General features: G+C 51.8%; 1 protein-coding gene across 3 annotated transcripts in view; it reads right to left on the bottom strand.

Annotated features, from left to right (window-relative positions):
• LPIN1 (lipin 1) overlaps window positions 1-16,483 on the bottom strand; it is a 116,118-nt gene extending 99,635 nt beyond the window's left edge. For 2 of the 3 annotated variants that reach the window (XM_036881653.2, XM_036881649.2), the window contains exon 1: window positions 16,387-16,477. In XM_036881653.2, the coding sequence (XP_036737548.2) occupies window positions 16,387-16,467 (81 nt within the window). In that variant the 5' untranslated portion in view covers window positions 16,468-16,477. Of the gene's footprint in view, window positions 1-16,386 lie in introns of all 3 variants that reach the window. The other variant, XM_057497445.1, reaches the window with a different exon arrangement.
• Window positions 16,484-23,424: the final 6,941 nt, after the last annotated feature.

Raw genomic sequence — 23,424 nt, forward strand, 5'->3', positions numbered from 1 at the left:
TAGTAGAGAAAGGGTGATTATGCCTGATTTTTGCAAAGGTGTCTATGTGCTTGCTTGTGTCTATACCACCTGTGTTTGTGTATGTGTGTGTGTGTGTGATATGTGTGTGTGTGTGTATTTATGGCAGAACCTGCCTCCTTGCTTATTTATGAAGAGAACCCACAATAAGCATAAATGTACTTGTCTATCTATTCAAGAGTAGGATTGATTGGAAAACAAGGACACAGCCTCTAATTAGAAGGTTCAAATGGGAAACTCACTCAGTATAGGCCATCACTGAGCACCCACTGTTTGCCAGCCACTGTGTGAGAAGCCAGGAACCCAGAGAGAAGCAAGAGCTGGTACAATGCTCTGTGCAATCCACGAGCATAGCAGAGACTCCGGGGAAGATCGGGCCAAGATGAGATCCTGAGTTCCTTGGGGCAGTTACACCAGGCTCCGTGGGCACCCTGAAGTCCTGGCCTCCAAGCCAGTAAGACTGGTCGCACAAGCCTGCGAGTGGGCAGCTCAGGACCAGGCCGGTCCCCGCACTCCAGCCCTCCCAGGCAGGGCAGCAGTTCTCAAGGGTTTCTCATGGGAAGGTAGAGAGTATTTTGCAGAAGTAGCTCCATGATGGGTCAGTAGGTTTGGAAACATCAGCTCAAACTGATTTAAAGATTCTACTCCTGCTTAGCTTCTCAGTGCCATTATGACATCACTGCAGGGTGTCAGTCTCCAGGAGGTTATACAGAATGTAGCATTTACCAAAACCACAAAATCTTGAAGCCCCTTTTTCACTGAGCAAATGGTGGTATTTATATGTCAGGTAACTAATTTTGGAGAAATTCTGCTGCAGAAATACCAAACGTCAGATACAACCCTGGGGGTCCGTCATCTGCCCTTCCCTTCTCCACGCATCTCCCATGAAAAATAAGATAGTAGTTAAGAAATCCAAGCCTGAACATGCAGGCCCGTGGCAGAAGCCATGCGAGGGTGGGCGGGGTGGGGTGGGGGCACGGAAATGAACAGCAGGGCAGGTGGATGTCTGTACGGAATAGGTGAGAGTCAGAAAGTGGACCCAGGCCGGCTCGAGGGAGGCTGCCCCCAGGCCGCTCTGCCCACATTCCGGCTAGCTCCTCACACTCACACAGCTCTTGCTATGGAGAGACCCCGGGCACGCACCGAGATTCCCTGCCTAGTTAGGCCATGCCTGGGGAGCCAATGTTTGTCTTTCTCAAGACTCCATGTTACTTGGTGTATCAACCACGCCTTTGTATTTTCTGTATCCTGATGCTCTAATATCTAGGCCTTTGTGGTCCCTGGAGAGACTGCCCCTCCCAGGGCTGCTGGCCAAGGAGAGAAACCAGTGCTGTTTCCATGCCACAGAGCACCTGTTCTTGTGATGAAAAAGAAAACTCAGCAATATGTATTTATTCATTTTCTTGAGAATAAAAACCTCTTACTGGGGACCCGGATGAAATCCAACTTTCCATGTCTGGTTTCTTCTTCAGGCCCCCAGGCTTGAGGACATTCATGAGAACGCCTTTCCTAGGCAAATCGACCAGCCCTCCCCTGGATGGGGTGCTCTTACTGTCAGCCACTACCCACCTGCCCCAGTCACCCTGGGGCAGGTCCCAGACAGGCGGGCACAGCCCCTGAGCCCCAGGGCCTGCTGAAATCATTCACACTGGCCGGTCCCAAGGCTGCTCACCCTGCCTGTTCCTTCCCCAGGGAAACCACAACAGAGGCTCTTGCCCACGTTTCCCCCTTGCTCCCTGCCTCCTCTGACCCTGCTGCCTCCCCACGTGGCCCTTCGCGGAGCGCCAAGCCTCCTATTTCTAGGGATCTGTGAGTGTTACGACCTTCTTCCTTTGTGACAGTCATCTCCATGTCTGTGTCACACCTGAGTAAAACGAATCCCCGGTACCCTTAAAATTCTCAGCATCTGGAACCACAAGACCAGAAGGTGAGACTGAGCAGAGACAACCGTATTACACCAAGACATGGATACCCGGGGAGTGTCATGCAAAATAGCTAAAGAACAGCTTTAGTACAGCCACCAACCAAACCAAACAGGCATGCACCCAACCGGAAAGAACCCTACAGCCCTGGATACTCCAGTAAGGGACACAAGCAGCTTTTTCTAGGGCAACTAAAATATAGACTGTAGAATCTGACAGACCTGAGCTCAGCTCCTAGCCCTCGCGCAAACTGCGTGACCTTGACCTAGTCATTTAACTTTTCTATGCTTCAAATTTTGACTCTGTAAAATGGGGTTAAGAATATATTGTTATAATTATGAATGAATTGAAAGTGCTTAGTACAGAAGCCAGTACATATTATGCATTCAATACATATTTTATTTTTATTATTATTATTATTACTACTACTACTGCCACTACATACAACTAAATGGCATAACTAAAGGTACAGTGCAATTACTCAAACCTTTGAGACTTCACGGTGTGTGCCACCTGGGCCAGGTACTGGGACAAACTTGAGCATTGTTGCAATTCAGAGCAGAGACCGGCGAGGACTGGATTAATCAAGTCTGGTCATACAGTAACTTAGCATCTACTATGTGCCATGCCCCGTGCTAAGTACTGAGTGCATCACTGGGTCAATTACAAAGATGAGTGAGACATGACCACATGGGTCACCCTCAGTCAAGCAGGAAAAACAGGTGCAGAAATGACTCTCTATGATCCAACCTGGTGTGTGCTATCATGGAGGCATGAACAACTGCTGGGGAGCTCAGAGGGAGGACAACCTCCTAGGGAAAGACAAGGGAGGGTCAGGGAAGACATCCCAGAAGAACTGGGTATTGATGATCAAGTAGGAGTTCACCAGGTCAACAGGAGGATATGACAAGAAGGAGGAAAGGCGCACCACCAAGGAGACACAGAGAATCTCAACAGGGCCGTGAGCCACAGAGAAGTAGCAGGCACAGAGCACAGGCACAGGACTAAGGGCATGGGGACTCTGCACTTCAGGGAAACAAGTTGAGGACAGGGAGAGAGAGAGTCAGCATCAGTGAGGCACTTTGTCCAGGAAAGTAGCAATATGACACAAGCATGGTTACAGAGCCGTGGCCTGGAGGCCCAGGTGTGCGCAGAGCCTCTGGTGGGAGGAGGTCTGTCGCCAGCAGAAGCCACCACTGAGTGAGCACCAGCCACGTGCTGAGTGTGCCCTGCACACTGACATGAGTGCCTCTACCTCCCTGTAGGGCAGGTTCACCTGCATCCACTCAGAAATGAAGAAGAAGCTGATGCTCAGAGCGGCTTTTAAAAACCAAGCATGATGCATCAGCTCAAATGTGGGTGGGTTTCTTTGCAGAAATAACCACCAAAAACATGAAGACGTTGCTGCCTCGGAAGACACTGGGACACGTGCTATTGTTCTTGCATTTCCCAGAAAAGGTGGCGAAGTGTGAGTCCATCAGAGCACCCTGATCCAGGGAGGACCTCTAAATACAGAACTTGGAGAAGAACCCTTGACCTTGGGTACATCCAGTCCCTTCCACGAAAGCATCTGGTCTCCTGAGACAGCTGCTATGAAGCTGGGTCCCCGCCAGGTTGGCGAGCGGGCAGCAGGCAGGAGGCCGCAGTGGCTGAAGAGCCAGGACACGGCAGGACACGATGTGCCCCGCCCCAGGCTGGTGCGACGCGCCAGGGCATCCCTGACTGAGATGACAGACACCCATGTCCCTGTGGATCGGAAGCTGTGGGCAGGGCACTGGAGGGAGGTTGTCCGTTGCTTGGGAGAAAATGACAACGTGCTCAGCGCTGCACACAGGAACACCCTCTGACTGCCCGCCTACAGCCCCCCCAGGGCTGGAAGCAAAGCCAGCACTTGCAGCTGGGGAGCCACCCAGGCTGAGAGAAGCCTGGGTAGGCCTGCCCTGTCCCTGCTCCTGAGGATTGTGGGGCAAGCTCCTGGCCTGCGGAGATCAGGAGGTAGACATACATGGGAGGGACACAAGGGGGCTTGGTGGCCACAGCCAGCAAGGCCCACTGGACTGGGTATGAGTCAGGTTTTCAGTCACCTAGGTGGCCACCCAAGTGCCTCTCCACTCACCATCCCACAAACAGTGGCCTTTCCCTGTCCCCAGGGCAGGACTGTCACTACCAACAGCCGGCAGGGGTGGAGCCAGCAGCTCACCAGGCTCAGCAGACTGGGCGCCTCCCAGTACTGGGGAGGCAGGCTGACTTCCTGAGTGGCTGTATCAGATCAGGCAGGCTGCAGGCTTTGAGGCCCAAGTGGGGAGAGGCAGGAACGGAAGCCTGGTGTGGCCGCGAGCACGGAGAGTGCTCCTTGCTGCCCCCGCCTCAGCCACCGGCCGCCAGGGGCGCTGCTCCAGCCTGCTGCTCTGCAGACGGAGCTCTGGGCGGCCCCAGACATGGAGCTGGGAGAGCCTTCTAGAACATGCAGGAGGCTGGCTGTGGGAATACACAGGGTCTCAGGTTTCAGGGCTGCCTATTTGACGGACAGCTTCACTTGAAAACAAAGAGGAAACAAGCCAGAGCTCACAGAGATGGGCACCCCTTGTCCTCAGGACTTGAGCTGGGAGGCAACGCATCTGTTCTCACAGGACACAGCTCCTTCTCAGGAGCAAACATGCCTCTCTGGGCCAGAGGCTGGGGACGCAGGACAAGGCGGGGGGCCCCGCTCTGAAGGGGTCCCAGGCCCACACCACCGATGCCTGCTGACGGGGCAAACCATGGAAAAGGGAGCCTAGCGTGGCAGGAGCCCAGGGAGGGCCTCACAGGGAGCCACCCCCAAGCTCACTGTGGAGGTGACCAGGGTTCTCAGAGCTGAAAGGGGAAAGACAGTCACACAGCAGGGAGAGGGGGCCCAGGGGCCAAGGCTCAGAGAAGCAGCTGCCAATGCAGAGCCAGGAAGAGGCGCCCTGGGTCACTCTGGCCTAACGGTTCCGAGGGTGAAACCAGGCGCCAGGCTTTGGTCCGCTTCCCCCTGTGTTGGCCTGGCAGCCCACAGCCTGCCCGAGGCTGTGCATTGTTGTGACTTAGGAATTCAGCCTGCATCCCCTGCACAAAGGCAGAGAGCAGCTCGGTACTTGTTGGTCACAGATGGCCTCTTTTAATACATCACCAATTTTCCCATCTTTTCTAAATCAGTCCAATCAACAATGAAACACGCTCTCACTCTTCCTTTGTTTTGTTTGTTGCACGTTACAAGACCTTCTCTCGACCCCACTCCCCTGCCTGCTGCTGCCCATCTCCATTTCCGGTTCCAGCAATGCCTCTACAGAGTCATCTGTGCTTTTCTTCACTTCCCTTCTTCTCGTTCTCTCTGCAACCCACTTAGGCTCTTGTCCCCTCCCCGCACTGATTCTCCAGAACTGTCCTCATCAAGGTCCCCAGGGGCATCCGTGGTGCTGATCCAATGAACATCTCTCGGACTTAATCTTGCTTTTGATCAACATTTGACACAATTTCTCACTTCGTCGGCCCTGAAATACTTTCTTCACCTGGCTTCCTGGTTTCACCTCCTACTTGGCTTTAAATACCTTCCACGGGACTCATGACTCCTACATGCGTATTTCCAGCCCTGACCTCACTCCAGATTCACACGCACAACTGCTTACTCGACATCTCCATCTGTGAAATCAGGCAGACATCCCCAGCTCCGTAAGTCCAAACCTTGGCTGGACCCCCGCTGTTCCACTGCAGGCTTGCCCCATCTTGGTGGATGGAAACCATATCACTCCAGGTGCTCAGGCCAGACACCACGGTGCAAACTTTCCTCCCCCTCTCATACCAACATCTAGTTCCTAGGGAAACCCTGAAGGCTCTGTCGCCAAGACATGTCTGCAACCGGCCCCTTCCCACTGCTGTCCCCTCAGCCGGAGCCCCCTCGCCTCAATGCTTACTTACTGCAGTAGTCTCCTAATTGCATCTCCTGCTTCTCTCTTCTTATAAAATACTCCCCAGGCTGCAGCCAACCAGCTCAGAGAGCATTGGTGCTCAGTTCAAGCCCTGAAAAGGCTCAAGGTAAAAGTCCAAGTCCTCGGAAGGCCAAGCCGCCCATGCTCCCTCTGCCTCTGGCTTACCTGCAGAGGCCCTCCGCCTACACCATCCCAGCCGGGCTGGGCAGGTGCTGGCCCTCAAACGCTCCACCTCAGGGTCCTTGCTCCGCTTATTTGCTCTACCCAGGACACCTTTCCCCAGAGTCAGGTGACTAGCTCCTCATCACCTTCAGTCTTTGCCCCGAACCACCTTCCCCACGAGGCCTCCCCTGGCCAGTCTGTCCTCCCACCTCAGAATCCCTGATCCTCGTGCCATTTCAGTTTTTCCACTGTACTTTAACTACTACCACATTACATGATTTGCACATTTATTATACTTCTTGTTTATGGACCATCCAGAATGCAAACTCCATGAGGCCAGACTTTACTTTTGATTTGTTTGGTTTGGTCAGATAGCTCACCAATGCATGCCACTTTTCTAGCACAGTACCAGGCACATAATAGACTCTCAATAAATACCAAGTGACTGAATTGAATGAATTTTGGCCTCACTGTGGCCTTGGACCTTGGTTTTAGCATCCTCATCTTTTGGCAGGAACACCAAACAAACCATCTGATATCACAGCTGGTGGGCTGTCGTGCAGATTCACAGAAACTGAGAAAATGACTGGAGAGTGGTCCACGCAGAGTGGCACCTGTAATAATCTTTTTTTATTGCTCAGGTAGCAGTAAGGATACAGGTGTTCATATCATTCTCCATAACTTTTGTATGCATGAAAGATTTCATACTTTAAAAAAAATTAACAGATATTCAAACAGTTAGCCATGCTATTGAGTGCCCTTCCTGTATCAGGTGTGGGCTGGGAAACAGATGGGGAGCACAAAGAGGCATGGTCCTGTCCTCCGCAAGCTTGACACGAATAATGGGACACAACCCTGCCACCTCCGGAACAACACACAGCAAGGGCAGAACCACGAGGAAGCCGGTCCAGGACGCACAGGCAGCTGAGAGGCACAGACACTCAGCAGTTCTGGAGTTCAGAGGCACAGAGATGGCTGTGGCCGGGGGGGTCCGAGCACCTTCACAAAGACAGGGAGCAGAGCTCTGAGCAGGCCAGGGAGGGAGAGGGGCTTCCTGGAGAGTAGTGGAGGCACAGTGTGCTCCCTCGAAGTCCTCACCGGAACCTCTCAGGTGGGCTCGTGTGCCGCTAGTGGAGCATCTGACCCCAGAAATGTCATCTCACCTCACCATCATTTCTTCATCCATTCACTGAGTGGCTTGATCTTATGCAACCTACAATGTCTTGTTTCAAGGGGTCTATAAATCTGTGGGCCAAAATGACTAATTCATTTCATGCCAGGCATTGGGCTTAGGGAAAGATAAAAAATATATGGCCCTTGTCTCAAGGATTCACAATCTACTACGGGAGCTGGACGCTAGTTCCCGTAACACCCTCGAGAAGGAGATACAGGAGAGGAGAGGAGAGGAAGCAGGCTCAGAGGGCCCGAGGACAAACGCAGGCCCTCAGGGGGCTCCCACGCCGAGGACAGGCTCCCAGGTAACAAGGGGCACTGTTCTCAGTGACCGCGCGCACTCTGAAATGCCTGAGTCAGCCAGGGGGCTCGCTGGGAAGGCAGATCCTGATTCTGTTCATCTGGGGTGGGGGCCTGAGCGTCTGCATTTCTATTAACTCCCGGGTGAGGCTCTGCTGCTGCTGGTCTGAGGACCACGCTCTGAATAGCACAAGGCTCTAGGTTCCGACCAGCTGGGACTGCTGGCTAGACCATTCAGCAGCAAGCCCAGACCACGTTTAGATCATTCTAGAATATCCAGATCTGTGCATCCCAAACCTCACTGCACATCAGAGTCACGTGAGCAACTTGTTAAACATGCCCAAGGCTCCATGCCAGAAATTTGGGATGGAATCTAGGATTCCATGGATTTTTTTACTTTAAAAAAGCTGCTCAGGGTTTCGGAGAGCACAGCCGTTCACAGCCGTTGCGGAAGATGACTGTGTTCCTGACCCTCCCCAGACCCAGACGACTCGCCCTGCCTGTCCCATTTCTCTGACTCTCTGGTTCCACCTACTGTATCCTTCTTGTCTGTCACAACGACTTTGAAACTTCTTCCTGTTCACAATTAGACACAGGTCCCAAGAATGCTTCTGGGGTTTTATTTAAAGTGTATAAAGAAGGCTGGCCCCTGATCCTAGGTAAGATTTAGTCCCCACTTTAGCTGGTCTCGATGCTTTAAGTTTCTCAACCTGCAATATAATCGGATTTATCTCTACCATGAGCCTCAACAAAGGGTACAGCACATAGAACAAATAAATGGCAGTGGAATTTAAATGAACACTGATTTAAGCATTGCCCTTTCTTCTATTTTTATCAAAGGAAAACATTTGGAGAAGAGCAATTTAAATTAGTTATATCCTGTGGTTCTCTGGGACACAAAGTGGGCAACGCCTGAGCATGCGTACCTCAGATGGCAACGTGGGAGAAGGGATGTAGGGCGCAGGCTTCTGCAGGGCACTTGCGATGCTCCAAGTGCTATTTGCCAAGCACTTTGCAAACATTATGATTCAGGATCTAAACCTGCATGCTTATCAGAATCAACTGGAGAATTCACCAAGGCTGCACATTCCGGGTCCTGCTCTAACCTGCTGAGTCCAAATCTCTGGTGGTAAAACCAAGGAACTTCTCAAAGCCCCCAGGTGACGCCGATATTTGGGGAGCACTGTGTCACCCTCACAGCCCCTGTCACAGATGAAGCCACTCCAGTGCAGAGGGACTTAATGAAGACACACACACAGCCAGAAAAGTGCCAGAACCAAAGCAAGGAGGAGGAAACAGGAGAAAACTTTCCCGTGGCATTTTCACAAGAAGTCAAAGTATTCAAAATCCTGAGGGGAGTAACAGCTGACTACTTTTTGCTTTGAATGCAGCAGTGTTTCCTTGGGATGCACAATGAGGCACGTTCCATTTCGGCCATGACCGCCATGTGGAGTTCACCCTGTATGGCCCCAAACAAGTCATTCTTGGCGACAGAAAGCCAGGGACGTCGACAACCCGTAAGAAAGTGGTAATAATTTACAGGGCACAACTCTAGCAAAGAAAATTCATTTCCTTTTCCATAGAATGATCAGTTTGGCAGACGGGGGCACTATCCCACATGCACACACGGGTATGTAATGGTTTCAACAAGGCATTTGATAAAATCTTTCACGATGCCCTAAAGGATGGGCCGGGTTATACCGGCATAAGTACAGCTAGGTAAACTCACATTCCTCAGGGGTGTGGAAATCGGCTTAGGGGAAGGCCTCAAATGTCATGCCACTAGCTCTGTTCTGGATCTTTCCCCCTTAAACACTATCAGTGATGGGTTGGCAAAGAAAGCATGTTTGTCACTTATGGTCCAGATGGTGTAGTGAGTTTGTACTTTGAATTATATGCTATTCAAACCCATAGTATATAAGAGGATAAAACAAGATGACAGAGTGAGGCTCAAAAACAAGGGAAGTGTTTTCATGAACTGAAGACATGATAATATAATTATCCACAAACCTCATATGTTTGCAAAATACTACTATACAAGGCAGCAGCAGCTCAGTGTTCAGCATGAAAGACTCACTGTTCTCTTTCCATCTGGTGACCTCTCACCCGCTGGGCATCTCTAATTGGATAAAGACCAGAAACTTGATCCCATTTTGCTCCACCATTAACTGCAAAGTGTCTATCAAAGCGGCTATTAATAAACTCAGTGTCTGCTTAGGTCAAATCAAGGGAAGACACCAACAAGCCAATTCCCCTTTTCCTGTGTTTTCAAGTTCGAGTCACCCTGTCCTTCGATCAATAGAATTCACTCAAAAATTTCAGAAAAAGTCTCCTATTGTTGGCGGAAAATGTTTCATGTATTAACTCATTTTTTATTTGCCCCCCACTTACATGAGGTACAGGGGCCGTGATCCCCGCCCACGAACACCCTGTCCTGGGTCCTGGTGTGACAGCACCCCCCAGAAGAGGCCCTCCTCCTCCAGGGGTTCAGATGAGGCCTGGGCACCCCCAGCCCTCTGCTCACTCCCTCACCTCCTTCAGGTCTTTGCTCAAGTGCCAGCTTCTCAGTGGCACCTGCCTTGACCTCTGCATTTCAAACAGATCACCCTCCGGCCTGTGCTCCCTGTCACCTGCCCCTCCTTTATTTTTCTCCACAAACCCCTCTCCATCTCACACATGTTTACTTAATTATTTGCTCATTCTTTTCTCCTCCGCCTAGAATGTAAGCTCCAGGAGGGCACGGATGTTTGTTTATTTGCTTCTCCATCTCCAATGCTTAGAAGGATGCCTCTCACACAGAGCGCAAAACTGGGTGAATACCTATTACTAGAACAAAGAAATTAATGACAAGACAATGATCTTTTTGTTTGGGGAACTGGAGCTCTGAGGCCATACAGCTGTCAACTTTGTAGCTTAGGAAGAAGGAAGGAAGGGAGAGATGGAGGGAGGGAGAAAAAGCATCATCTATTAGAATCATTTCATAAAAGAAAGGTACTTGAACTTCCCCAAAGTGGGAAGTGCATTCTCCAGGACAAATACTAATCTTTCCCAAGAAAAAGTCACATCAACATTATCCTATTCTCTTCTTTCATGTGCATCGGTGGAAATTTTGGCACCAACACCCACGTCCCCAGCCCGCCAGCCCTGCGTCACTACGGCCCTTCCGTAGGAAGCAGACAGCCACGCACCCCTGGCTGCGCCTGGCTCCAGAACATGCACCTGTTTGTGTTAGAATCACTTTTGGCTTTGGACAAAGGTGGGGGTCCAGCTCCAGATCCAATCCAGGGCCACCACTCAGATTAGTGACAGCCATTGTGACACCAGCCTGCGGAGCACGATCTTTTCACTCTGAATTTTCAGCAAATTGATACTTTTTACACAGCTCTTCCTACCCTTTTTCATGCAACTGCTCTGAGAAAAAGAAGACTCTTGACAAACCTCACCTCGTTCACTCTCGAAATAAGCTCACAGAGCAGGCGTATTAGCCCCAGTGCAAAGATAAAGAACCCCAGGATCTGAGGGGCCAAGAGCACCTCCGTGAAGGCAGAAAGAGGGGTGAGTGCAGTGGGGCCACACCTGTGGGCGGGGGGGGGGGGGCAGCCCTATCTTCCCTCCTCTGCAGACCCTTGGAGAGTCAGTGCCCAGGAAGTGTCACCTGTGACCTTCCAAGCGAAAAGCCAGCCAGGTCTTCTTCTCTCTTCCTTCTCAGACCCCCATCCGGTCCTCCGGGTACAGCTCCAGGCCCACCTGCCACCAAAAGCCAACTTCCCACCACCTCACTCCAGCAGCTCCCATCTCTGGTCGCAGCGGCCCTCAGTATCCGGACCACAGTGGTTCAGGCACGCCTAGCCCAGCCCTTCTCTCATGCTTCCTGCCACAGAATTGGCATTTTAAAACACCAAAGCACAAAATCAGACATGATGTATGTTATATGATGCACATTATCTCATGTGGTGATCAGCTCACTGGCTGTGGTTTGAACTTGAGACCACGTATTCTTTGTAGCCCTGCAGGGCCTAAAGTGTGCAGCGCAGACACCACAAGCTAACCTACATTTGTAGGGAGTGCCACAGTTGTGTCACAGAGTGAAGTGCTGTGACTCACATAACTCGTTTGAGCCTCACAGGATCAGGCAGGGAAATGAGTCTCTCAGAGAAATGACCTTGTCTAAGGTCATATAACTAGTCATTTGGAATGTCAGGCTGCAACCTTGGTTTCTAGATCCTGTGTCTATAGCTCTTTGGTACCTCAGCATATTGCTTCTCAATAGCACATATTACATGTGCCAAAAAAAAAATACATTTCCTGTTGGCAAGGAGTGTAATCCTCATCCATACTTTTAATTTAAATGCATCGAGTTATATATTCCTTTGGAAAAATAGAGGAGGGAAAAAATAATTTCAATGATGCATGGCAAATGCTCTTGCTGTTTTCACCCCAAAGAGTAATTCCCAGAGAGATCTTGGATGGAAAACATAGATCTGCTGTTTCCCCAACTGTCTCACTTCCCAGGTGGATCTTATGGAGTTAACATCTCACTGCCTGATGTGAGTATAATGGTCAAGGAGAGAGGTCACATTGTGCCAAAAAGGTCAAGACTTCACAGGAGGGATGGAAATCTGCTCTAAGGCTACAGAAAACAGTCCCCGTGGTGGACTTAATAAGAGCTAAACCTAGTTACATGCATATTAAGTGCTTTCTGGCTTTCGACTAATTTAATCCTTACAAAATCATTTTACAGGTGAATAAAGGAGACTCTGAAAGATCATCTCCAGCCAGCAAGCCTGAGAGCTAGGCTTCGAGCCCTGACGGGCAATTAACTGAGCCCGCTCCCTTAACCGTCTCTGCTACCGTGCCCAGGAACGGTGGCTGCAGTGCACCAGCTTCCTAGGGGGCTCGAGCCACACACAGTTTCTGCCTTTTGCACTGACTTTAGATCCTAATCTTCACATGGCCACCATACAAAGCTCTCTACCGTTCTAGCCCTGACCAGAGGGGTAGGGGAGACAGGTAGGACCCTAAGCAGCAGTGAGGAATGGCTTTGGGGAACAAGGTGTGGACTGGGGGACAGCGCCAAAGCCAGGCACCAGGTGTGTGCAGGTGTGCTGATCATTCCACTCCAGACACTTTGGGAGCAGGTGGAATGCTTTACATCAGGACAACAGAGGTAAACCTGACTGGCCCAGGCCAGCAGGGCTGTGTGTCAGGTGCTGTAGCCCTTGGGAGCACACAGCTCTGGGAGACAGAAGACAGGTAAATAAGTACAGGGATGTAACAGGCAGAGTGGGGAGGGTGCTAGCCAGTCAGAGATTACAGCATCCAGGGCTTGTCCCCTTGGGCTCCAAGTTCATATGAGGAAACAGAATTGGTTTCCATCAGAAACAGGTGTAACATGGAGCGAAGGAAACATTGGTGTCACCTAATACAAGAACAGCCTCCCCCAGCCTTAGCCACTAACCGGAGTTTTACGAAGATGGTGGCATTTGAACTGGGCCTTGAAGGACAAGTAGCACTGTAATCAGTTGAGAAAGAATGGCTTGCACATGTTGAATGTATTCTGACAGCAGTTTGCTGTGAGGGGTTAAATCACAAACAAATATAATACTGAGGAATTCAAATTGGACCCAGTAATCACTGACTTTGCTCGTGCACTGCTGAGTTACCATGTTCATCCCAGCTTCTTGTCACTAGTAAGAGGAACCCGGGGCTGCATGGCTGTGTTACAAGAGGCTGGTGGTTCCCTGTTTGTAGTGGCCGAGTACCGCCTCCAGGGGGAGCTGCGGCCCCACCACAGCACCTGCAGGAGGGGTGGGGTGGGCCCAGGACCCTGACAGGAGGAGCGAAGCTGCCACACTTCCCTGTCCCTGGCTCGGGGGTGGGGAGGCCGGCTGTGGGGATTGCTTCCCACAGCGTTTCTCTCGGCTCCTCCCCCATCCACAGGCAGCGGCTGGTGGTTTCAGGCGCACGTGGGGCAGTAGCCCCTCAGGAGCCCTCCCTGGACCAGCTGAGCAACGGGTGTTTCCAACCGGCTGGGGCTCTTGGGGAGAGGGGGACACTTGGGTCTGTCTGTCTACGCCTGCCCCTCGGTCAGGGGCGTGGGCGCAGAGGTCTCTGAAGGGAGGGGCCAGGGAGGTCTTGTCCGGCCTCTGTCCAGGCTCTGGTCAGCGTGGCCAAGGAGTCCAGGCAGCAAACGTGTGCTCTGTGCAGCTGGGGCCCAAATTCCAGCCCCTGAGCCTAAGGGGAGGAAGGTGAGCCCAGCTTTTGAGAGGCCTTGAATGCCAAGCTAAAATGTCTGGACGGAGACTACACTCAGAATTCCCCATATTCTGGGGTTGGATTTGTGGGCTTCCTCCTTATAGTACTGAGGCCAGTCGTCCAAGTGTAAATGAGCTGCACTACCTTCACCGTAATATTTGCAGCCCAACCTGTAACAATGACTCTTTTTTTTCAGGTTTAGTCCTGTTATTGATGCTACCACTTACTGAGCACCTGGGAATATTATTAGCTATTGTAAGCCCCGTTTTACAGATGAGACAACTAAGGCTCCAGGAAGTCAATACTTACAAGTGGCAGAATGGGCTTGAGCCCAGGCACCATAGCTCCTGCCCCTCACCCCCAGCTTCACACTGGGCCCCATATATTTGGCCCCGGCCTGCTTGCTTGCTTTCATAAGCTGGGCTCCTGACCAAGATAAATGTCACCGTGTGTGCCCCAGCCAAGGAGTAATACAATCCCAAATGGCCTTAGGAACAAAACCTGCAGACTCAGCTTGAGGGGAACACCCTGTCCCCACAAAGCCCAGGCTTCACTTGGGTTGAGCCCTCAGCCTAGAAGCACCCCCACCCCACCCCAAGTGCTCTGTTTATTGAAATCCTACTCTTCTCCGAGGCCTGGTTCCAATGCCAGCTTGTCAGAGATGCCTTCCCTGGCCCTGCCAGTTGGAATTTCTCCTGACCGGTGGCCCTGTGAACTTGGCAGCTGGCGAGGGGCAAGCCAGCCCACTTGCACTCTGCCTTGACCTCCTGTGGGAGGGACCAGGTCTCACCCATCTCTCTGCATCCCCAGGGCTCTGCGCACACCCAGGGCCCAGAGATGAAGCTCACAGTCCCTGGGGATGGTTATGGCTGGTGACGCAGGTAGATGGTGCCAACTTAACAGGTGCCTCCAAGGGGCTGCCAGCTGCCCTTTCCCAGCCCTAGGGATGAAAGCACCCCATGACACTGGGCGACTTGTGCCCTTCTCGGGAGCAGCCAGCCCACCTTGGGCTCCTGGCCACAGCAGCTGTAGCTCCTGCCTCATGTCCCGCTTGGTGAGTCCTGTAGCTCCTCCTGAGCTTTCCTGCCCTGTGGTCCATCCATCTGAGCAACTGCCTCAGTTCCCTGATTTGGGCTCCCAGCCGACTCTGCTGGGCCAAGGAGACCAGCTCCCCGTTCCATCTAACTGCTGTGGGCAAGTCCCGGCTTCATAGCCTCCGTTTCCCTGGCTGTCCAATGGGAATGACAGTGTCTGCCTGAGTCGTACAAGACGGATGCCCACAGTATTAAAGACCCGCATTTCAGGACTGCCGAGACTATCGGTCACCCTATAGATGTGGGAAGGTGTGCTCCTCAGTCAGCACAGAGCTGCTCTGTTTAAGAGAGACATTCCAGGAATGGAAGCAAGATAGTCATCTTAATCCCCAACTAACCCCAAACCGGTCTATTTAACAAGACTGTGGGGGCCCCTGGTCTGCACAGCACTCCTGGGGGGAAGGCCTGTTCTGGTCCTCAGCCTGCAGAGGGAGGGTCGTTGCTCAGACCAGGGCACTCTTCTGCAAGTGTTGGACCCCTCAGGAAACACATGCCCGAAGGGCCAAGCGGGCAAAGGTGGCAGAGGCGGGAGCAGAGTCCGGGCCCCTCCCCTTCCTCGCCTGCTCCCCTGCATTTCAGCCTGCGCACAAACAGCAAGCCCCAGCAGGGCCTCCTGCCCCTGGAGGGAAGGGGCCGCCTGGGGATGGCTGGGACTGAGGTGGCCGCGACAGGCGCTTCAGGGACGGGCAGCAGGAGGCCCTGCCTGCCTCCTGTGTGCCATGCCCCTCCCTCCATTTCCCTGGGATGCAGTAAGCCCAGGTTCTCCCAGCTTCCACGGCACTCAGAACCCTCCAGGGCCAGCCCAGCCTTCTGCAGCTCGGACCAGAGGCCGAGTGTCACGGGTGTCCCAGACGCCATTTAACAAGCTATGCTCACTGCAGTAAAACCCTCGGCCTCTGGGAGAAACAGCAAGGCCTGAATTCTAGCCCAGGCCCCACCCTTGGTACCCACTTCTACTTGGGTTACCTGAACACCCTCTACTCCTGCTTTTGGGGGCTTTAAGTAAAAATAACACTTTTGAACCAAAGCCCTTCCATCTAGGCTGAGATCTACAAGAGGCAGGCCCGGACAGCCACCAGTAGAGACCACAGCACACACAGCAGACTCCCTGGGCCCGTGGTCGGTGGACCCACGACCGCCCTGGGTGGTCTCGGGCGGGGCCTCTCCTCGCCCGCTCACCACACGGGATCTACACCCACTCTCAGCACTGTGCCTGGCCAGGAGAAAACCCTTAAAGACCCTGCGTCTCTGTCTCGAGGATCAAAGCAATCAGTATTTATTTGCCATCCAAGGCAAAGAAAAAAGCCTTTAAGTCTTGAGTAAGTTCTAGAACCTCTTCTATAAACGCAGCCTGGGTAGCAGGAGCCCCTGGGGAGCAGCTGGTCCCATCACTATTTGCAGAACTGTGAATGCCAATGCTAAATGAGCCCCTCTGGGCACAAATCACCCCACTGGAGCCATCAGTACTCCTTAGCTGGGGGGTGGCAGTTTGCAAATGGCCACCCTGGCCCTTACCCAAGACCACGGTGAATCTGGGCGGCTCCTGCCCGGCGGGGGCTCCCAGGTGGAGCCACAGGTGTCATGCTGCCCCTCCATGGCCCGGCCTGGGGATGCTGGCTGCCTCCTCACCCAGCGGTGGGCAAGCAATGTACTGCAGCAGCTAATTCAACTCTCTCAGGAGCCAGCAGGCTGGGCCGGGCGACACAGGGCTCAGAGCGGGCAGGAACCCGGCCAAGTCACAAGGCTCAGGAAAAGAGCAGAGTGTTGAATTGCAAATCCTCTCCCACCTGGGGACAGGCTAACAACATGGAGACACCGCCTGCTCCCTGAGGGGTGCAGAGATTTCCAGCAGATGCCAGCGTCTGCAAACTCTGTGCGAGGGAGACTGGGTGAGGGGCATGACCCCTGGTGCCAGCAGCTGGGCACTCAATATCCATTCTCTCTCCTCACCAGCCCTCGGAGGTATTAGGAGTAAGACTCAGTGATGGACTAACCTCCCCAAGGTCACACCCCTCTAAGGACAGAACCAGGGAGACCAGGAGGGAGGAGGTGTTGAGGGAGGGACACCCTTATGTGCTGGTGACAGGGAACCTTGCAGAAGGCTGGATAGATAGTGGCCCATTCCCTTTCAGCTCTACCACTGGTCCTCAACAAAAGCCTCGGATCCTCCCTCTCTATCCTCAAGTCCCCGTTCCTCTGAGCTGCCTCTGCAGAGGGCCACTGTCACCACTTCTGTCATGCTCAGCAGCACCAGTCAACGTGACGGCTCCCTCGATTCGAACACCTTCCACACCCCAGGAAGCTCGGCATTTCAGCTGCACTCTGGTGTATGTGCACAGCAACCCTGCAAGGTTACAGGCAGCAAAGGGGAGCTTGAAGAACTGGCCTTGGGTCACACAGCGGGAAGTGGCAAAGCAGGGCCGGCTGGTTTCAGTAAGGTGCTCGCTTGAGATCTAGTTCTGTCCTGCCGGAGTCTTAGATACATGGTGATGAGGCTGTGCTCAGATGAGTCAGGTTTTAGAGGCACCTGGCTGGGTGGCGCGTCCTCACTGTGCAGTGGGAATAATTACCTCCCTTTCCAGGCTTGGGGGCTGGGCTTCCCCAGGTGCTGTGTCCAATTAGGAGCAGAGAGGCCCTCCAGCCCAGGCTTCCACTTTCCCAGGTCACCACCATCCTAGCCACACTGGTGCCCCTAGCCTTCCTTAGCCTAGAAAAGCACAGAGAGTGCCAGAGAGGGACCACTGTGCACAGCCTCAGAGCTGCCCCCAACCCACCCCACCATTGGGATAGCTTCCACAGTGTGCCCCAAAATGTCCTTAGTGTAAGGGAGAAAAAAACACTTTAAGACACTTCCACTGAACTAAGCTACTACCTCGCTTACTATTTTTAATTCATCCTGTCAAGATATTTTAAGAACCTCATGACCGACGAGTGCTAAGATTGTGAGTAATTATACCTGCTCATGTTTGCCATTTAGCCAGAAATCTGATAGAAGCACAGCAGGACACGGGCAGTAGCCGCTCCACACCCAGCAGACGGGTGTCATTCTGTGGATGAGGAAGGAGAGGGAGCCTCTGGGACAGACGAGGGCCTGTGGCCCCTGGTGCTCTGAGCCCAGGTGGGTCACACGCCGCCGTTGGTCTCAAGGGCTGGCGATGGGGACATAGGGCTGATCTGTGTCCTGCCGCCCTGACAGGCCTCCGAGAGCCAGCTCGAGGTCGGCTGGTGCACCCGGACATGGGCTCCCAGAAGCTCTGCATGGTGGTTAAAGCTCACAGCCTGTCACACGGACCTGAGCTCTAGATCTCACCGCCATTGGAAGCTGTTCTGACTCGGGGAAATTCACTCTGCCTCTAACTGCCTGATTTCTTTATCAGGGGTACAGAGATAAAAAGAGTCTCTCCCTCATGGGGTTGTGGGCAAGCCATGCATGGAAGGTCCTTGACACAATGTCTGCAGTGAATTAAACCCTCAAAAAGCCTTGGCAGCTGTTAATCCACACAGTAACTTTGAGGGAGGCATTAATAGCTCCATTTTACAGATGAAAAGACAGCCTTGGTTTTATTTTGTGTTTACATCAGCTACAGACTCTCCAGCATTTCCGACACCAGAGCCCCTGAGGACTCATCACTGCCCCAAGGAACGGCGCCAAGACCACGCTGAATAGGCCCTGAAACATCCCCTGCATGCCCGCAGCTGCGAAGACTCCACAGGACGCCCCTTCCCCTAGGCTGCAGGCCCAGAGTCCGGGGTCGTCTGGGAGCCCACCAAGAGTGCCTCGCAGTTTTCCATTTTCCATTTCGTTGCTCAGCTGTGACCCCTTCCTAGACCACCACTGCCCTCCTCTCTTTCTTTGCAAATCTGACTTTGTGGACCCAGGTCAAACATCCCTCCTCCGAGGGGCCTTTCCTGGTCTCTCCACCCCTTAATGAGTTTTCTATCCTTTGACCTCTGAGGGAAAGGAGGAAGTTTTGGACTGATATTTCAGAGCTCCTTCCATATGCCAAGTTCTTTTTCTTACAGAAATCGTTTCTAATTCTCAATGTTAGGTGTTATTTTCTAGGAGAGAAAACAAGCAACAAGCACAGAGAGGCTCACTGGCCCAGGAAGCCAGAGCTGGGGGCTGGGGGGCACCCAGGGTGTCCTCATCATAGCTCCCCTTATTCAACACTCTGAGCATGTCAGGGAGGTGGCTTAGCTGTGAGTTCAGGTCTCATCATCGCAACTGCTGTCGGGACCCCTCGGGATGGGGTCCAGGCCCTAACTCATCTTTAATACCTCACACAATAGGGAGGACACAGCATGGGAAAAACTCACATTACTTTGAGTTTTTAAATTAATAAACATAATTTTTTTAAGAGCAGTTTAGGTTCACAGCAAAATTGATCTGCAAGTACAGAGTTCTCAGATATGTGCATCTGCCCCACTGTCTGTCCCCATATGTGTGCATGTCTCTTTAGTGCTGAATACTATTTTATTGCCTAGATGTACCGCCGGTGATTTATCCACTCACCTCTTGAAGGACATCTTGGTTGCTTCAAGTTCTGTCAATTGTGAATAAAGCTGCTTATAAACATCCATGCACGTGTTTACATGGACATAACTTTTCAACTCCTTTGGGTAAATACCAACGAACGCGACTGCCGGATCATGTGGTAAGAGGATATTTAGTTTTTGTTAGAAACCGCCGCACTGTCTTCCACCGTGGCTGTACCATTTCACGTTCCCAGCAGCGCGTGAGAGCTCCTCTTCCTGGTGGTTCGGAATTCTGCCATTCTAGTATGTGCACAGTGCTTTCTCATGGTTGTTTACTTTGCATTTCCGTGATGACGTATGATGTGGAGCACCTTGTCATATGCCATCTGCATGTATTCTTTGATGACGTGTTTGTTAAAATCTTTGGCCCATTTTTTTAATCGAGCTGTTGGTTTTCTTACTGTTGAGCTTTGGGACTTCTGTGTATCTTTTGGGTAACAGTCCTCTTTTGTGCACATGCACTACATCTGTCAAGGTCCCAGTGGAAGATAGATGGGACACCGGACCTGGGTCCTTGAGGAGACCTGATAAAGGGACTGTTATGGACACGGCAGAGTTGAGGAAGCCTGGCAGGAGATGGTGACACAACCTGGGCCAACAACGGGGGAGGCTGAGGCCACACGGGGTTGAAGGTAAAGGTTGAGGGGCAGCAGGCTATTGGCCCCCCGTGTGTCCACATCCTAATCCCCAGAGCCTGTGAATATGTTACACAATGCAGGTCACATTACCTCTTCTGCCACCCTACTTGGTAACGGGGAATGAAGGCAGCAGGTGGAATTAAGGTTGCTGGTCAGCTAACCTTAAAGTATGGAGACTATTCTGGATTGTCTCCAAACAATAATCTGTAGAGTTATGCCTCACCCTCTCTCCTACTTGGACACTTACAGCTTGGAACATGCCAGACATCGCTCCCCTTCACTGCAGCTTCTGACCTCGTTGTGCTTATCCAGGTGGCTCCATTATCATCACAGGACCTATAAAAGAGGAAAGGGAGGCAGAAGAGAAGCAGAGAGTAACAATGTGACAGCAGTTCGGCCCAATGTTGCTGGCTTTTAAGATGGAGAAAGAGAACATGAGTGACGGAATGCAGAATGCAGGTAGCCTCTAGAATCTGGAAAAGCAAGGAAACAGATTCTCCACGGGGGCTTCGAGGAGGAGCACACCCTGCTAACACCTTGATTTTAGCTCAGTGAGACCTGCGCTGGTCTTTTGACCCACTGACCTGGAAGATAATCAGTTTGCATCGCTTTAAGTCACTAAGTTCGTGATCATTTGTTGCAGCAGACACAGAAGATGAGTACACTGGGAGAGTGGCTAGGGACGAGGCTTGCCCTTCAGGGCTTCTGGGTGAGGGGTCAAGGGTGCCAGCCAGTCCCCAGCAATCCAGCAGGAAGAAGTCAGAGGAATACGTACCTCCAGCTCTCTCCTCCCACTTTCTCGCCATCCACCACCAGCTGAACCCAACCTGAGGCCAGAGGGCTCACAGCAGAGTGGACAGGAGTGAAGAGCAGACCTAGAAATGAGGGAAGGTCTGTGTGTGTGTGTCTCTGCCACACACACACACACACAGACACTGTTGTTGCAGTGAAGGTAAACTCTGCCCCTCTGAGTCAGAAAATCCTACCATGACTCAATCTGGAAATGAGAGGAGTGGAAATTCCTTCCTTCCTTCTCCCCCCCCACCCCAAGATTCAAGTAGCAAATAATCTCTCCAGGTCACTTCTTGGCATCAGGACCAAAAGCTGCATCAAGACTGGAAGCTGTGCTCGTCAGCCCAGGCTTCCACAACAAAGTGCCACAGACCAAGTGGCTTAAACAACCGAAGTTCACTTCCTCATGGTTCTGGAGACCGGGGTCCGACAGGAAGGCGCGGCTGAGTCGGCTCCTGCCGAGGGCGCTCCTCCCCCTGGCCTGCCCACGGCTTCCTTCTGGCTGTGTTGCTCCCATGGCAGGGGAGGAGGGAGCTCTCTGGGGCCTTCTTTCATAAAGACACAAATCCTAATGGGATTAGGGCTTCATGACCTCATCTAACCCTAATTACTTCCTTATTCCAAATACAATCACGCTGGGGGCTAGGGTAGGGCTTCAGCATAGGAATTTTGGGAGAACACAAACCACTCCGTGGCAGACGCTCTTCTGATGGAATCTTGCATGCAACAGGCAGAAAGATCAGAAACATGGACAAAGCAGACAAAAGGTCCTGGCCTCAGAGACCCCCTGGCCTGGACAGGAAGCCTCGTCAATACTTCATGTGTTTGCCCAGACAGCCCCAAACAGAGCATCTCTCCATCTCTAGCATCCCTGGAACTCAGTCCCGCCCACACCTGGGGAAGCCGTCCGGCACTGAGCGGTTCTCAGTTACTCACTGAACAATTAGAGATGGAGTAATTTAGCCCAGTCTGGGTTAAACAGGAAAGCCAAGATTCTAATTTTAACATAGACATACTATAGTGGAGGATATCAGGGGTCAGAGTCTTCAGTACAGGCTGAAACCACTCCTAACACAAGTTTTGTTTTGTTTTTACTCAGAGGCAAAATTAGGTTCAGATGGGTTTGGAAGAAGCAAGTTCTCAGCCCTGAGCATCTGTTGGTGGAAAAGCTCTCTGGGAGGGGTTCAAGTTGGGGTGATCATGAGTGAGATTTACAAACAGAGGGTATGTCAATCATTCGCACCTGTCCCCTGGGTAATGACAGAAATTCTAAGCCAGACACCCATCTACAGGGGAAACCTCTGGGTATATCAGTGATGCAGAATCCGCCTCACAGCCACATTAACTACATTTTGCAGTCCGCCTCTGACTGGCTGGAGAGGCTCCTCCGTCTACGTGAGGGAGTGTGTTTACCTAGAGCTGTCCTAAAAAAGCTATACGTCTTTCCTGGAACTCTCCCTGGAAAATGGGCCAATAGCGCTCATTCCAATAGCGCCACAGATAAAAAACCAGAGGGAGCTTCCCTACCATGTAGAAGTTAAAGGTTTAAAACCCTAAAGTGACAGCCTGGGTACTTAAGTTCTGATAACCTCCTATCTACTCAGCACTCTAACCCAAAGAAGTGAGAACACATTGTCATATTTTCACCTTCTTTCTAAAATGAATAAACCAAGCCTAAGAGAGACTGATGGCTTGGCTGAGACACACAGCTAGTGAAAGGCAGAGCCCAGACCTCATGGGATCCCAAGCCCAGGGTCCTCACTGCTATTCCAGCTTAGACCTTGGGCGACCAAGTAGTTGGAGAATTCTTCCGAAGGGAAGCAGAAGCTCACCTTTTCCCAGGTCCCTTAGACCTTTTTGAGCTACATGAAACCCAACAAAGACTTATTTATTAATACCGATTATTTGCTTCAAAGAAAATTTGTCTAAAATCCGTATGTTTGGAATCCTTGTTATGGACTGAATTGTGACCCCCTCCCCCTCCATCCATGTGTTGAAGTTGACAGCTCCTGGTATGATGGTTATGATTATATATCCAGATGGAAGATTACACTATCACTGGGCCACAGCAATTTTGCCAAAGACAAAAAATCAGGAGACCTGGGTTCTGTGTCAGTAAATGCCAGGAGTTTCAAGTGTAAGATAAGAAGGAAAGAGGCCACTGAAAGGTTACAAAACATGCTAAACACACTCCTTTTCACTTGCTCCTAGTGCTTTGAGAATGACACCCTCAAAGGACCCCGGAAGACCCATGATACCATGAAGATGTCCCCACCAGGGACAGAGGTGCTCATGAGGATGTTAGTGTGGCCCTGAAGTGGCCCTTTAGCAAGCGCAGCTGCAAACTGTTGAAACGCTGGCAAGTTCTTGCCCAGCGTCTCACAGCAGCACAGCACAGGGACCCGGGAGAATGGTGCACACTGGAGCCTACTTATCCTGCAGGTCAGGAGCCTTCACACAGATCCACTCATTTAATCTTCACAGAGATTCTGCCATGTAGATAATATTTTTTATACGCAGAGAGGTTGAGAGAGGTTAAAAAAAAACTTGCCCAAGGTCACACAGCTAGTAAGTGGTGGCTTCTGGT

The sequence above is a fragment of the Manis pentadactyla genome, chromosome 2 (genome assembly GCF_030020395.1).
Source record: "Manis pentadactyla isolate mManPen7 chromosome 2, mManPen7.hap1, whole genome shotgun sequence".
In the NCBI taxonomy this organism is placed as follows: domain Eukaryota; kingdom Metazoa; phylum Chordata; class Mammalia; order Pholidota; family Manidae; genus Manis; species Manis pentadactyla.